The sequence below is a fragment of the Hypomesus nipponensis genome, chromosome 18 (genome assembly GCF_054491055.1).
Source record: "Hypomesus nipponensis isolate SF chromosome 18, ASM5449105v1, whole genome shotgun sequence".
Classification (NCBI taxonomy): Eukaryota; Metazoa; Chordata; class Actinopteri; order Osmeriformes; family Osmeridae; genus Hypomesus; species Hypomesus nipponensis.
In genome coordinates this window covers 4539114-4555094 of record NC_140378.1, presented here as the reverse complement: position 1 = coordinate 4555094, position 15981 = coordinate 4539114, and the positions used below count along the sequence as shown (strand labels likewise).

General features: G+C 40.7%; 1 protein-coding gene across 1 annotated transcript; it reads left to right on the top strand.

Moving 5' to 3' along the window:
• Positions 1-5295: 5295 nt before the first annotated feature.
• On the top strand, positions 5296-14624 carry LOC146251609 (deoxynucleoside triphosphate triphosphohydrolase SAMHD1-like). The gene is made up of 14 exons (XM_084679515.1): positions 5296-8383; positions 8566-8726; positions 8878-8993; positions 9307-9377; positions 9836-9985; positions 10971-11071; positions 11175-11283; positions 11374-11465; positions 11707-11822; positions 11934-12067; positions 12153-12224; positions 12456-12560; positions 12690-12809; positions 13606-14624. Exons 1-14 carry the CDS (start codon positions 8363-8365, stop codon positions 13609-13611), a joined length of 1374 nt encoding a protein of 457 aa, XP_084535641.1. The 5' UTR covers positions 5296-8362; the 3' UTR covers positions 13612-14624.
• The last annotated feature ends 1357 nt before the right edge of the window (positions 14625-15981 follow it).

The following is a 15981-nucleotide window of genomic DNA, read 5'->3' as shown; positions in this document are numbered from 1 at the left end:
GATGGTTATGCAGGCCTACACACAAACACCTACAATGCACACTCAGTTTCCATCGCATAAATAAATTATACATGGTAGGTTGTAGTTCTTTCTGTTTGTTGTATAACTTGGTTTTAAGAGAGGCTGTATGATGAGCATCACTTCCATGTTTAGACTTGGATCATTTTCCATTTATTTTGCATTTTATCACCATGATGCTGAATTTGATCTGAATTTGACTGCACCATGGGTACGTTTGATGTGGCTGCCACAATGGATGCAGTCTTCATCACAGGGGAGGCATGACATAAGCCGTAGACATTGTGGAGGACCCAGATTCAGAGTAAACAGTCTGTTTCATTCCACACATAGGACAGGCAAAATTGTATTCAAACAGAAACAGGTCGGTAAACCACAAGGCAGAAATAATCCAACAAGCTAGGCACAATGCAAGGTCAAAGAAACAGGGCAAAGGTCTAAAACACTACATAAATCAATCCGCATATACTTGCTCAGTACGTCGCTAATACAAACAATCCCTCACGATGAAACAAAGGAAGGGCCTGACTTAAATAAACACGTGAACAATTAACAGGTGAAATCAATACAACCAAATTACACGGGACATATGAACTATAGTAGACATCGAAAAACCAGAACTAGAACATGAAGTTAAACAAAAACAAAAGCAAAAGAAAGAAGATTAACAAACTTCTTGAGCCCCAGCAGTGACATGGCACGTCCAAACATTATGTATGACAGCAGGAAACCCTTTGGTCAGCTACCAACAGGAAACAGTTGAAAATGGCACACCTGGTGATAACCAGGGGTAAGTGGGTGATAACGTCGATCTTGTAACGCAACCTTCAACTAACCAAGGTAATTTCACATTGATTCATCCAGTACATGTCACACAGAGTGGTAGGACCCAAACATGGGAGAGTAGGCAGACAGGGGGGGAGAAGCCAACTCCCTGAAATGACTGTTTGTGAAGAAAAGAATGGTGGCCTCACAGAACTAACAATGTATGGTACTTTCACTTTCAATTGATTGTTTGAAAACGTTTTATGGGATATTCTGTACTAAAGTTGCACATTATACATTTATAAGGGTCTTACACATCATATGTTATTATTGCATTTGTATAGATTTGTATACATTGTTATAGATTTTTCTTTAAAAACTAAATAGTTTTGGATTTATGACCCATTGTCCTTTTTTCACTACATGGGAGATCCCCCCGCCCCGTTTTACTTTTTATGGAACTAAGTAACTTAAAGTACATTTTAAATGTATGGCTGATCTGGCCCCCACCCCGACTCCGAAACAAAAACACAGACGTCACCGTCGACAACGGTAGAAATGTCAGCATTTAATTGGATGGTTATGCAGGCCTACACACAAACACCTACAATGCACACTCAGTTTCCATCGCATAAATAAATTATACATGGTAGGTTGTAGTTCTTTCTGTTTGTTGTATAACTTGGTTTTAAGAGAGGCTGTATGATGAGCATCACTTCCATGTTTAGACTTGGATCATTTTCCATTTATTTTGCATTTTATCACCATGATGCTGAATTTGATCTGAATTTGACTGCACCATGGGTACGTTTGATGTGGCTGCCACAATGGATGCAGTCTTCATCACAGGGGAGGCATGACATAAGCCGTAGACATTGTGGAGGACCCAGATTCAGAGTAAACAGTCTGTTTCATTCCACACATAGGACAGGCAAAATTGTATTCAAACAGAAACAGGTCGGTAAACCACAAGGCAGAAATAATCCAACAAGCTAGGCACAATGCAAGGTCAAAGAAACAGGGCAAAGGTCTAAAACACTACATAAATCAATCCGCATATACTTGCTCAGTACGTCGCTAATACAAACAATCCCTCACGATGAAACAAAGGAAGGGCCTGACTTAAATAAACACGTGAACAATTAACAGGTGAAATCAATACAACCAAATTACACGGGACATATGAACTATAGTAGACATCGAAAAACCAGAACTAGAACATGAAGTTAAACAAAAACAAAAGCAAAAGAAAGAAGATTAACAAACTTCTTGAGCCCCAGCAGTGACATGGCACGTCCAAACATTATGTATGACAGCAGGAAACCCTTTGGTCAGCTACCAACAGGAAACAGTTGAAAATGGCACACCTGGTGATAACCAGGGGTAAGTGGGTGATAACGTCGATCTTGTAACACAACCTTCAACTAACCAAGGTAATTTCACATTGATTCATCCAGTACATGTCACACAGAGTGGTAGGACCCAAACATGGGAGAGTAGGCAGACAGGGGGGGAGAAGCCAACTCCCTGAAATGACTGTTTGTGAAGAAAAGAATGGTGGCCTCACAGAACTAACAATGTATGGTACTTTCACTTTCAATTGATTGTTTGAAAACGTTTTATGGGATATTCTGTACTAAAGTTGCACATTATACATTTATAAGGGTCTTACACATCATATGTTATTATTGCATTTGTATAGATTTGTATACATTGTTATAGATTTTTCTTTAAAAACTAAATAGTTTTGGATTTATGACCCATTGTCCTTTTTTCACTACATGGGAGATCCCCCCGCCCCGTTTTACTTTTTATGGAACTAAGTAACTTAAAGTACATTTTAAATGTATGGCTGATCTGGCCCCCACCCCGACTCCGAAACAAAAACACAGACGTCACCGTCGACAACGGTAGAAATGTCAGCATTTAATTGGATGGTTATGCAGGCCTACACACAAACACCTACAATGCACACTCAGTTTCCATCGCATAAATAAATTATACATGGTAGGTTGTAGTTCTTTCTGTTTGTTGTATAACTTGGTTTTAAGAGAGGCTGTATGATGAGCATCACTTCCATGTTTAGACTTGGATCATTTTCCATTTATTTTGCATTTTATCACCATGATGCTGAATTTGATCTGAATTTGACTGCACCATGGGTACGTTTGATGTGGCTGCCACAATGGATGCAGTCTTCATCACAGGGGAGGCATGACATAAGCCGTAGACATTGTGGAGGACCCAGATTCAGAGTAAACAGTCTGTTTCATTCCACACATAGGACAGGCAAAATTGTATTCAAACAGAAACAGGTCGGTAAACCACAAGGCAGAAATAATCCAACAAGCTAGGCACAATGCAAGGTCAAAGAAACAGGGCAAAGGTCTAAAACACTACATAAATCAATCCGCATATACTTGCTCAGTACGTCGCTAATACAAACAATCCCTCACGATGAAACAAAGGAAGGGCCTGACTTAAATAAACACGTGAACAATTAACAGGTGAAATCAATACAACCAAATTACACGGGACATATGAACTATAGTAGACATCGAAAAACCAGAACTAGAACATGAAGTTAAACAAAAACAAAAGCAAAAGAAAGAAGATTAACAAACTTCTTGAGCCCCAGCAGTGACATGGCACGTCCAAACATTATGTATGACAGCAGGAAACCCTTTGGTCAGCTACCAACAGGAAACAGTTGAAAATGGCACACCTGGTGATAACCAGGGGTAAGTGGGTGATAACGTCGATCTTGTAACACAACCTTCAACTAACCAAGGTAATTTCACATTGATTCATCCAGTACATGTCACACAGAGTGGTAGGACCCAAACATGGGAGAGTAGGCAGACAGGGGGGGAGAAGCCAACTCCCTGAAATGACTGTTTGTGAAGAAAAGAATGGTGGCCTCACAGAACTAACAATGTATGGTACTTTCACTTTCAATTGATTGTTTGAAAACGTTTTATGGGATATTCTGTACTAAAGTTGCACATTATACATTTATAAGGGTCTTACACATCATATGTTATTATTGCATTTGTATAGATTTGTATACATTGTTATAGATTTTTCTTTAAAAACTAAATAGTTTTGGATTTATGACCCATTGTCCTTTTTTCACTACATGGGAGATCCCTCCGCCCCGTTTTACTTTTTATGAAACTAAGTAACTTAAAGTACATTTTAAATGTATGGCTGATCTGGCCCCCACCCCGACTCCGAAACAAAAACACAGACGTCACCGTCGACAACGGTAGAAATGTCAGAATTTAATTGGATGGTTATGCAGGCCTACACACAAACACCTACAATGCACACTCAGTTTCCATCGCATAAATAAATTATACATGGTAGGTTCTAGTTCTTTCTGTTTGTTGTATAACTTGGTTTTAGGAGGGGCTGTATGATGAGCATCACTTCCCTGCTTAGACTTGGATCGTCACTTGGATCGCTAAAAACGTACTTTCGTTCTTGAGGAGAACGTTCTTGCCAAGCTACAGGCGAGAATGGTCTTGCAAGACCGTGAGGACGGAGAACGACGTTCTTGCAATGACTTCTGGGAAATCAGATGTGTTCTCGCTGACCAAGTCACCATCCGATGCATCCTCAATAAAAGGGGCCGATCAAGAACATTTCTGGGTATTTTTGGCATTCTTGGTGACTTGTGTTCTTTGGAATGGAACCGTACTTGGGCAATGAAAGATGACGTCAAAACAAACACAAGAACAAAAAAATTACACAAGAACGGAAAAAAACGTGGACTGATAAACAGCCTTTGTCTTGTCCTTATCCCATGTTACAGCGAGTATCTTGTCAGTTTTCCCGTTTTGATGAATAAACCTTGTTTTGACGTAATGTCTGGCTACTCTCCTGTGTTTGGGTATTACCCCACCACACCACGTAACAAAGGACAAGACCAAGCTTTGACCCAGCGGAGAGTTCCGGCAATCCTTTCATATGGACCCGTCTTGCCTTCGGTGGACTCCGAAGTCTGCAGTGGAAGGTCCACCCCAAGACCTGGCTCATACCCCGGCTCCAGACCCAGCCCGAACCCCAACTCCAGCCTCGGTCCTGCCCTGCGCCCCTGGCTTAGTCCTGCCCTGTGGCCCTGGCTTAGTCCTGCCCTGTGCGCCTGCCTCGTCTTGAGGTTGTCCCGCCCAGAACCCAGACCATCGAGGCTGTTCCTGCCGGGGAGTCTCGGCTGCCTGCTGCCAGTACCCAGACCCTGTCCCGTCCTGTGCCCCGACCTGGTCCTGTCCTTTGCCCCTGCCTCTCTCCTGTCCTGTTCCCCTGCCGCTGCCCAGTAAGCAGACGACTGAGGCTGTCCCTGCCGAGACTTCTGGCCGCCACCTTCCCCCGCCCCTGTGTCCGCAGTCCCAAGCGCCCCCTCGTCTGCGCTCCTAGGCGCCACAGTGCCGCCCTGTCCAAAAGGAGTCCTGGCTGCCGCCTCCTGGGTTGTGCACGACCTCTCCACCGTCTCCTGCGCCCGTCCTGCCCCGTCCAATCTTTTGTTTAGGCCAATGGAAAATAATGTTTCTTTAATCCATGGCCTACTATTAATAACATTGCAATACATTGTAACCAATCTTGAAATAAATGAATTATATGTTTGTAGCATGTATCAAAGAACAGGTAACAATTTAATATTTATGGATTATTGAAATGGTATTCAAAAACATTCAGAGGTGTTGGCTAATGATCGTCCACAGATGGGAGTGACCTCTTCATTACTGCATAAAAGCACACTTACATCACTACCTGGCATTAGTCTTGAACATTAAGTTACCTCACCACATCAGTCCACTACTGTACTTTTGTTTATTTCATTCCTCAAAATGAGTTGCTCCAAATGCTCAACTCTGGCTGACCAGGCTCTGGACAAGCAGAAGACGATTGACTGCCAGTTCAATGTGCAGGGAAAGGTAATTATAGCCTCCTTTCTTGAGAAGGATCTTGACAGTTTTAGTGTAAAGAAGACAATCCAATAACGTGTTGAAAGGAGTTTTATGCAAGGATCATGTTTTAGTATATTTTTTTTAATGAATAGATAAAAGATGCTGTGGAAAATTGTATGTGAAAACCCCCATAGGCCTACGTGAAGTTTGTTTCAATAGCAACAGAAAGATGAATTAGAGGCTTTTTGGATGTGATTTTGAAATGACAGGGTGGTGATGGAAATAAAAGAGACAAAGAATAAGATTGAATAAAGGAAAACCACAATCTTCGTCTTTAAAGTCAGAATCCGCAGGTGGGCAAATGGTGGCACACAGGAGGCTACAAATGATTTTAATTGATATATTGTAGAAGTTTTTATATTGTCCAAACAACCAAAAACGAAGCCCCTTGACAGAGGCGTTGTTAGACATTTAAAAAAAATGCTTCAAGCTTGCTGCGCACAATGCACAACTAGGCTATTTAAACTCCCCTTGCCTAACCCATACAGCTCAGGCACGCAAGTTTGATATCAGGTTTGGCAGGGAAATCAACAGTTAATGCGAGCACGCACATTTATTTGCATTAATTTGAGCGTAAATACTGTTTTTTTGAGCTTCATGTAACATTGTTTTTATGTTTTAGTCAAAATAAGATGATTGCTAGGCTTATCATTAAGAAACTATCTTTAGTTTTGTAATGTTTTCTTAGCCTACCTCAATTCTAACTTGTGTACAGCACGCACACTGTACTTCTGTGTGCATGCTGCAGTGGCTATTTGCAAGCTCAGAAGAGCGCGCTGACATGGAATTCTACGTGCATCGGTTTGTGTTTATTTACAAGGGTTGATTGGGATACTGCATGTATTTTTTTCCGGGATTATCAATCTAAATTATTGACTAATAGGTCAATTGTTAAAGCTCAAACTTTAAATTTGACTGGGGCACAGCAGATTTATACTGGAGCACATGCTCCAGTAAAAAGGGTCTAACGACGCCCCTACCCCTTGATCTGATGGAAGAGAGCTAAACTGGAGAGAATATCACCAAATGTGCTGAATTTGCAGGTATTTGACTCCATTGGTTAAATCAGAGCAAGAATGGTCAAGGAAATTTACATTTAATAACATTGCAAATGATTTGTATTGAAGGCAAACATGTTAAAAGGTTTTAAATGTTACTTTGCCTAGATAAATTTAAAGTGGAGGGAGAAAGAAACAGAATAAAGAAGAGAGCAAAGAGAAGTAGCAGCTAGAGAACACTGGTCCACTTTTATACCGAGACCATCACCTGTACAACCAACCTGACCATGTTTAATACTGAGACCATCACCTGTACAACCAACCTGACCATGGACCATTTCTCATCAACATTGAGTATATCACTCCCAGGTTTTGGTGGGAAAAATGTTCAGCTCTATTGAAATCTTTTAAAATACAAGTCATTGCGGGTTGCCGATTCCAAATGCCACTGGATTTTGTCCTCAGCATAAATGCTTAACCCTCATCCTACCAGCATATTTAACATTCGATGCCTACCTTGTACAGACCATAATAATAATAGAGCAAAATTCTAACTTTTTTTTCTTTAAGCATTACCTAGATATGTAATTAACGTAATCTGAAAAAAGAATGACTGATTATTATGTCATTTTAGGAAAGTCACAGTGATGTTTTAAACGAAAATCTATAGCCTAATTTTCTTTAATACAAATTGTTGCTTTTATATAAGTACAGTCCAATTCGACACTTAAAAGCTTACCTATCATTATTTGATTCTGGTATCATTTAGTTTTCAGTAATTTCAAGTAAATATTATTTGTGTTAGGTATATTTATGGTGAAACCAACCAGAGTCCTTTTGACCCCAATATAAAATAGTTTATATGAACCCACAGCCATTGTCTTTCAACATAAAAGTAAACCCTTGGTCTCAGTATGACCCCCCTGTCAAAATAACTTTTAAAATAATGTTGAATAAATGTAATTCAAATTTAGATTTGAATTTGTACACAACGTAAAATGCATGGTGTTTACATTGAACACTACACCCTATACAGCCAGCACACGATTTGGCTCATGCTACACTCAGGTGTTAAGACCCCGGGTAGAGCTCGTTTACGACTGGGTGTAGGGAGCCATAACGTAAACAGCAAACGCCGAATTTAAAATAATAGGCTACGTATATTTATTTTACGACAACACTCCAGAGAACAATGGAAATACGAATGGTGCCGAAGAAAAGTAGGACCAATCAATCAAAAGAAGCCCTAACCACGCAACCAAAAATAGCCCTAAACTAAAATACACCTAGCACTCGTTCCTAACCTGAAGTGTAACAGAGATGTTAACGTCATGGCAACCATGGGCAGCTTACCTATACTCTCGTCACTGGGTGATGAACCAAACGAAACAAAAATCACTATACCGAGTAAAGCCGATTAAAACAGCAACAAAGATACATGTAAATATAGGAACAGAAGCACTGAGAAAACACCAAAACAAAAACGAAAGTTTCCGTTCACGCAGAACAGCCGACGGTAGAAAAGAACAAAACACGGCATGAGTCGACTTACGAACGGAAGACAGGTGAAGCCTGAAAGGGAGACGGACAGACAACTGATTGGACAAGGACATGCACGCTGTGACGTTTGAGGTTTGACAAGCCAATCATAGAGGGACATTTGAAGAACGAATGAGAGGGGTTCCCAGCACAGTGTTGTTTAGAGAGTTGTTCAAACGTCTATTATTATTCCACCACGGCACCACCACAATTGACGTGGGATGAATAAAAGTGTCGGATGATAATTATTCCTTCTTTTGTTTCAACTCTTTCAGGTGTTCAACGATCCCATACATGGGATTGTGCCAGTGCACCCTTTGCTGGTCCGCATCATTGACACACCCCAGTTCCAGAGACTTCGCTACATCAAGCAGCTTGGAGGGGCCTGCTACGTCTATCCTGGGGCGTCCCACACCCGCTTTGAACACTCCATAGGGTAGGACATTCAAATGATTCGGTGATGATACTGGATTATTTAGGTCTTGTTTTGTGCTTACTGCTAACTGGTTGTGTGTGTGTGTGTGTGTGTGTGTGTGTGCGTGTGTGTGTGTGTGTGTGTGTGTGTGTGTGTGTGTGTGTTGGTCTAGAGTGAGTCACCTGGCAGGGAGACTGGTCAAGGAGCTGATTGATCGGCAGCCAGAACTTCAAATCACTTGCAGAGACTTCCTCTGTGTGCAGATTGCTGGCCTCTGCCACGACCTGGGTGAGGAAAACACACACACTCAACCTTGTGTACTGGTACTCACTATGAACTGAACTGCAGAGTTCCATTTCAAGGTGTGGCAGAAAGTGGTGAAGATTAAATGTTGTTTTCACTCTCTCTCTTTCCCACTGGGTCATACAAGACTCTTTCTGACTTGATTGTGTTTTGGGCTCAAGGAAGCTCATGTTGTTTCTCAAGATATATCTATTCCCCTTTGTTTCACACACAAATACACTCATGTGAGTTAACTCATTGACTCATTGAGTTAACAATCTCTCTTTCTCTACCTCCAACATATATATTTTTTTACCAGGACATGGCCCATTCTCCCATTTGTTTGATGGGATGTTTATCCCCAAAGTCATTGTTGGAAGTACATGGAAGGTAAAGGTCTCCCTTTCTCCATCAAAACCCCCCAATTCAATATTTGTTATAAAACACAGGTAAACATTTATGGGAATGCACTGGCTTTATTTGTGTGTCAACTGAATAGGTTTTAAAGTGAGTGATTCACAAATGTTTCATAATGACTGAAGCAATTGCAAATATCTGGTCTTATATACAAATGGGTTCGATTACTTCTGCATGATTATTTTAGGTCAGATATATTTGCATTCACAACAACAAAATGTGACTCATTTCAAGTTAGGACAGGGATCCAGTCCCATAATGTTAAACTGTAAAGGTGCAGGAAACCATTCTGATTTGGTTTCTCTGTATTTTGGTTGTCATGGTGAAAGACAACCAGAAAAAAATAAATGTGTCTTTACAAATGTATGTTGGGAAGACATGTGTATGTGCATATGATTCCATTTTGTTCACCAGAATCCTCTTTTCTTCAGCACGAGGATGCGTCCGTGGCCATGTTTGACCACCTTGTCGACCAAAATGAATTGAAGAATGTTATGAAGCAGCATGGTCTGGTCCTGGCTAAAGACCTGGACTTCATCAGGGAACAAATTGCTGGACCGATTGACAAAACTCCTGGGAAGGTATCAGTGACAGCAGTCAGTTTTGTTACAATAAATGTAGTCAACTACTCCAATCTTCCCCTCTCGACCACAAGGTTCCTATCCAGGAATACAAAGGCTTGTTAATTATACAAGTTAATATGAACCAAAACAGGGTTGAATTGCCCTTAATTGAATTGGATCAGTTTGATCCGTTAAATGTTTAACGCCTCTTAATGCATGATTGATATAACTTATTTTGACTTCTTATTTAATGGCTTTTCTTGATTTAATGGGTAACTGGGTGAATACAATATTAACATGATGATATCTTTTCAATGTCCTTGACACATGGTAATTTTAACCCCAAGCTGTTTTAGCTGTATAAAACAGGAAATATAAACATTTTAATAACATCAGTTTTGGATGATTCTGGGTATTCTGAAATCTAATTGGGTATTCTTACTCAGTCCTCCAATAGTGAGTGGGGAAACCAAGGCAACCACATGACAAGGAGACGCAACACATTTAGGACTATTATTATAATTTTATCACCCAACCATTTATCACCCAACCACTTAACACTCACAAATTATCTTCCACACTCGAAAGAAAATGGCTCATGTATAGAAAAATAATGGTCTCTTACTCTTACATTCTGTAGCTTTGTTTGATTGTAGCGGTCTATGACAGTATGACAGGTCAACTTTCAGAATTTTAGATTTTGTTTGCCCTCCATATCACCGTGTCAATTAAATCAACCTAATGCCTAGCTATGTTCTATGATGTATACCTAACTTTCATAAATGAGTAACCTTTAAATAGAACTATGAACACATCTATTGCTCACTTCATTCAAAGTAGAGTGAAACACAACATCTGAAGAGGCAAAATATTTAAGGGAGATTAAACAAGTGTAGGCTATCAGCTGGCTATTTTGCTAGACACACTGTCAGCCTAATTTGCCCATAATCAGCCTTAAGACATCCCACAGAGGTCAATGAGCATTGTTTTCTGCTGTTTCTAGTGGCCTTACAAAGGCAGACCAGTGGAGAAGTCCTTCCTGTATGAAATCATAGCCAACAAGAGAAACGGTGTTGATGTTGATAAATGGGACTACTTTGCCAGGTATATCATGCTTTCAACCACTTGTTTGTCAAAGTTGTTCATAGGTCTTTGAAATGGCATTCCTAAACATGTTCTTATCAATTGTCTTCTGTCAAACCCACAGGGACTCCTACTACCTAGGTCTTCAGACTAACTTTGACCATGACCGCTTTATCAAATTTGCCCGAGTCTGTGAGGTGGATGGGAAGTCTCAGATCTGTGCCAGAGACAAGGTGCTACTTGTAGCCAGGCAAACCCTTTATCTTCAAATATATAGAGTATGACTTCTAAGGTTCACTGTACTGATGTCTCTCTCTCAACAGGAAGTGGACAACCTGTATGACATGTTCCACACCAGATTCAGCCTCCACAGACGAGCCTACCAGCACAGAGTGGTTGAAGCCATTCAGCTCATGTGAGTATTGTACAGCAGGGGCTCACACACAGCTTCATGTGGGAAGTCAAATGTATAAATAGAGAGATGGTGGAGACCACCGTTCAATCAATCAATCAATATTTATAGAGAATGTTTGAATACATCCATGGTTGAACAAAGTGCTGTACAAGAGGTCAAATAAAAGTTCACTCTTAGATGTAATTGCTACATTGTGACTCAGATGTTTTCTTGTCACCATCAATTTGCTTTGGCTCTCCAGGATTGCAGACGCCCTTGTCAAAGCAAATGAACACATCGAGATTGAAGGATCTGGGGGGAAAATGTTCAGAATGTCAGAGGCCATAGATGACATGGAGGCCTACTCTAAACTCACAGGTTCAGATTAGCCTCATACACTCGTTGTATTTCCTCAAACGTGCCGGGGATAACAAAAAAGGTAGACCAAAACCTGTCTCTCTTTTTCCTCCTCTCTCTCTCCTCATGTAGACCATGTGTTTGAGCGGATCCTCTACTCCTCCTCTCCTAAGCTGGCTGAGGCAAGAGAGATTCTAGAGAACATCACCCACCGACGTCACTACAAGTTTGTTGCCGACGCTCAGACCAAGGTCTTGCACACACAGGTGTGTTTGGGGTATAAAGGTAATGGGTTCAGTTTGGTCATCATTGGTCATTTAAGCCATGGGAGTAGCAATGTCTCATTTCCAGGGCGAGGTCGACAACTGGGCACGTACAGAGGAAAGACGCATGACACTGCAGCCAAATGACCTTATATGCAGCGTAAGTGTCCAGACTTTGGCCCATTTTGAAAACATTTGATGATTTATACTGCTCTATATGTCTTTATTGGTAGAATGTATGCTCTTTGCAAAGTTATGTAGTTCCTTAACATAACTTTGGTGTCATTTATTACCTTGAGATGGGAAGAATATATGTTCAAGTATTCTAGGTCTGAGTACCTGGGTCTTTTATCACTCAGCCTTTGATTTTACCTGTGTAAAACTGCCTCAGGTCATCACAATCGACTATGGGATGAAGGAGGACGACCCCATTGACCAAATGCGCTTCTACAGTAAGAAGGACCCTACCAAAGCTTTCAAAATCTCAGATGACCAGGTCAGACCCATACTGACGTCAATAGAACCTCCTACCACTCACTTCTATGGTTAGATGTACAGTATTGAATGAACTGGACCTTGTGGCACTACTGAAAGACATGTTCAAACCAACTGTAACCTCTACCAGGTGTACTTCCTCATGCCCAAGAGCTTTTCACAGCATCAGATCAGGATCTACTGTAAGGGGACGAAGAGTGAAGCGACTATGGATGACATTCAGGATGACTTGCGCAGAAGATTCCCCAAAGTAAGTGACAATTAGTCAAACGAACATACTTCATTTCATACTTCACATATTTCTATACAAGTCTGTTACTTATTGCTCTTCTTTTATTTTCATAGCAATCCAAATTAGTTAACTTAACATGGTGGTACATGGCAGTGTTATTTTGTAGGTGTTTCAAATATCAAGTCCTGAATGTGAAGGTTAATGTGACACACAACAAAAATGTCCCCAACTTGTTATTTCAGTTAAAAGCAAATATCTCCGCTAATTTGGAATATACAGTATCTGTTATTTGTGAACACCCAGACATGTATTCTCCTGGTGTGCTGATTAAAAACGAATTAACCTGGTGGTTAATGACAAGTTACATTCAGTATTTTATCTCAACTCAATTTGAACACATACATACAAATCACATTTTCCTTGTATTTTCCTTGTCCTTTATAATACAAATTATAAAGGACATGTGAAAAGAGGCACACCAAGTTTAGAATGTTTATACATATGGCACGGAAATGGCAAGATTTTACAGTGAAGTAAACACAAGATACACTGTATGTTTTCTTGCAGACTAATACACAGCATTTTTACAATACCCTTTACTCAAGTGGAGAGACTTTCCTGTAGGCCGGTGGTTCTCAAGCTGTGGTAGCAGTGGTCCTTGGACCTAAGAACACTGTAGAAATGTTGGCAGATATTGGCCAAATGTATGAAGTCAGTAACACAACCAAACAATGACATTGTTAGGTATGTTCTGTGGCTAGCTAGAATGCTTGGTACCATGGTTTCATATTCATTAACATGACCCACTTTTCAGACCTAGGTGGAACCCAATAATGAGTGAGGGCCAGAACAGAAGATTATGAGAACCAAGAAATAAAGAAAGTCTGAGCGTTCTCCACAGAGAGCCCTCTTCTCAAATGATGAAGCACAGTGATATTTAGTAGGTGTTTACTGTGCTTTGTGTTGTGTAACAGATGTGTAACTTGTCTTATTGTTAAACTGCTATGCTTCTTGGAACTGCACCCAAGACTTTCACCCACTGGTGCACTTGTGTACATGGCTGAGTGACAAAACTGATTGGTTTTGTTTTAATGGAGATGATGACAAAGTTATTAAGAAGCAAAAAATGAAATGTCACCCTGTCAGCAGTCAGCCCTGGTCAAACACTTTATTCACTTTCTGCCTTTTCTCCAATTACTGAGATGTCGTCTCTTTAATATAGTTAAGATGATTTTATGTAAGGAAAACCTCGATATTTAAGAATGGGTTATTGTTAGATGCAAATGAATTGGAATGCAAACATAAAAAATGTTTCTTTATTTGGGTGTTTTTTGGGTGTTGAAGACATGTTGATTCTGTCTGGGATTGGAAACCGAGTTGGCATCATAATCGTAGCCTACATATTTATCATTGACTATTCAAATATTTAATGGATGTGGTAGTGGGCTGAGCCTTTCAATATGTTATTCCAATGACTGCTTACCCTGCGTGTCATTTTACTGTTTAGTTTAAGTTTGTCTCCCTCTACAGGACGAGATCAGAATCAGAATGGGTTTTAATCACCATGAAAATTTGCACAGACAAGCAATTTGCTTTGGGAGGAAGGTGCATACATTAAATATAAAATACAAATGGTACTAAATATAAAAATTGTGTATTGTAGTGCAATATAAGATACATAATAAGATAATGTCCAATAGGCCCAGGTGTGGCTTCCTGAGTGCAAAAATGCTGATTCGTTCTTGGGATCTTGATTTATTTCCACATTTGTTCATTATTTTGTACCTGTCTTTTAATCTGGAACATGAAAACTGAAATAAAATATCAAAAATTCATTTCTGGTTTTCAACTACAACAATTGTGGACATTCTACTTCTTGAGACCTTTTTGAGAAAGGACGTTGCTGTGTAGTTACATGGTATTTGATATGAAGTGTTGCCAATGTTTACAATGTTTTATGTTTCATAGATTTAAATCATGGCATGCATAAACAAGCTAGTGGCCTCCAATGGGAGGTAACCTGAAGTTAGACAGGCCCATCTCAACTTTAGTGACCACCTCCTTCCCTTTTGGAAAGATGTGTTTAATCATAATTATGCCAAATTATTATCCATGATTCATAATTGAGCCAAAATATAATTCCCCGTCACCAAGCGCACCTTGAGCAGAGTGTTTATTCCTGATAAAACATGCATCTTTTTTCCAACAATAAGATTGTATATAGAAATGTTGAATAGACCTTCTCTCCCTTTTCTTAAACCCTCCTGTTGGTTGCACTCTTAGCTCCTCATCTGAAATCACCGACACCCAACAAGAAAATGTCTCTTATTTACTGCTGCTTTATTGGAGTGGCTTGCAGTATGCACCTATCACCACTAGAGGGTGACAAGTCTGAGGGGATCGCTCCTGTCCCAGTCTGTCAGGTTCTCTGTTGTCTCTGGCCTTCCGCCGTCCAGTCCCACTGATCTAACGTGACTGCTGGTGCCGTGCTATGCAGAACACAACGCGTACGTAAAGTCTACCGCTCCAAGTCTAATCTCTGAGAGAAGCGTTTAGTCCACAGCAGCCTCAATGTTTACAGAATGGACGACAAGCTCACCAGATCCTTTCCTATTGCCTTTTTTTAAATGAGCATCGTTTGTATCAATTTGTATCGTTTCCCTGATTGAAGGAAAACAAACAAAGAAAGGATTTCAAATTCTTTGTACAGGAAGATTTTTCCAAGATGCCACAGTTGCTCCCTATCTGACATGACACACAAAATGGCCATGCTGCCCGCATCTTCTCTGCCCCTGGAAGACCCCCTCCACATAAACATGCTTTGTACCAGCAGCACCAAGGCCAACTGCCTGCTAGTATTTTTATAATCTTCATCCTCCCTGACCTGTTGCTCTCTCTTGGCGCCAGTGGTCTCAGCCCCCTGTTACACGCACACACACACACACACACATGCCCCAGCAGCCCAGTGCACTCCCCAGCCCCTCCATGGATAATTGAGACCAGCTGTTGCAAGGTGCCGTGCCTCGACCCTGCACCCTCCTCGCTCCTCCCCCTCCTGCTGCACTTGCCTTTCTGTCCCACTGGTATTTGCAAGCCCCCCTCCCTCCTTTCTCCCCCCTCCTCGCCGCATGTGAGTCTCTGTCCACGCGCTGATTGACAGAGGACCATCATCTTATTTTATTTTTTGAAT

Bases quoted from the DNA above. Each gene is read 5' to 3' on its own strand.
- LOC146251609 (XM_084679515.1), top strand. From the start codon at position 8,363: ATGCACGCTGTGACGTTTGAG. The intron at 8,994-9,306 runs GTGAGGAAAACA...TTTTTTTACCAG, and splicing joins TGGCCTCTGCCACGACCTGG to GACATGGCCCATTCTCCCAT. The intron at 11,466-11,706 runs GTGAGTATTGTA...TTGGCTCTCCAG, and splicing joins GTTGAAGCCATTCAGCTCAT to GATTGCAGACGCCCTTGTCA.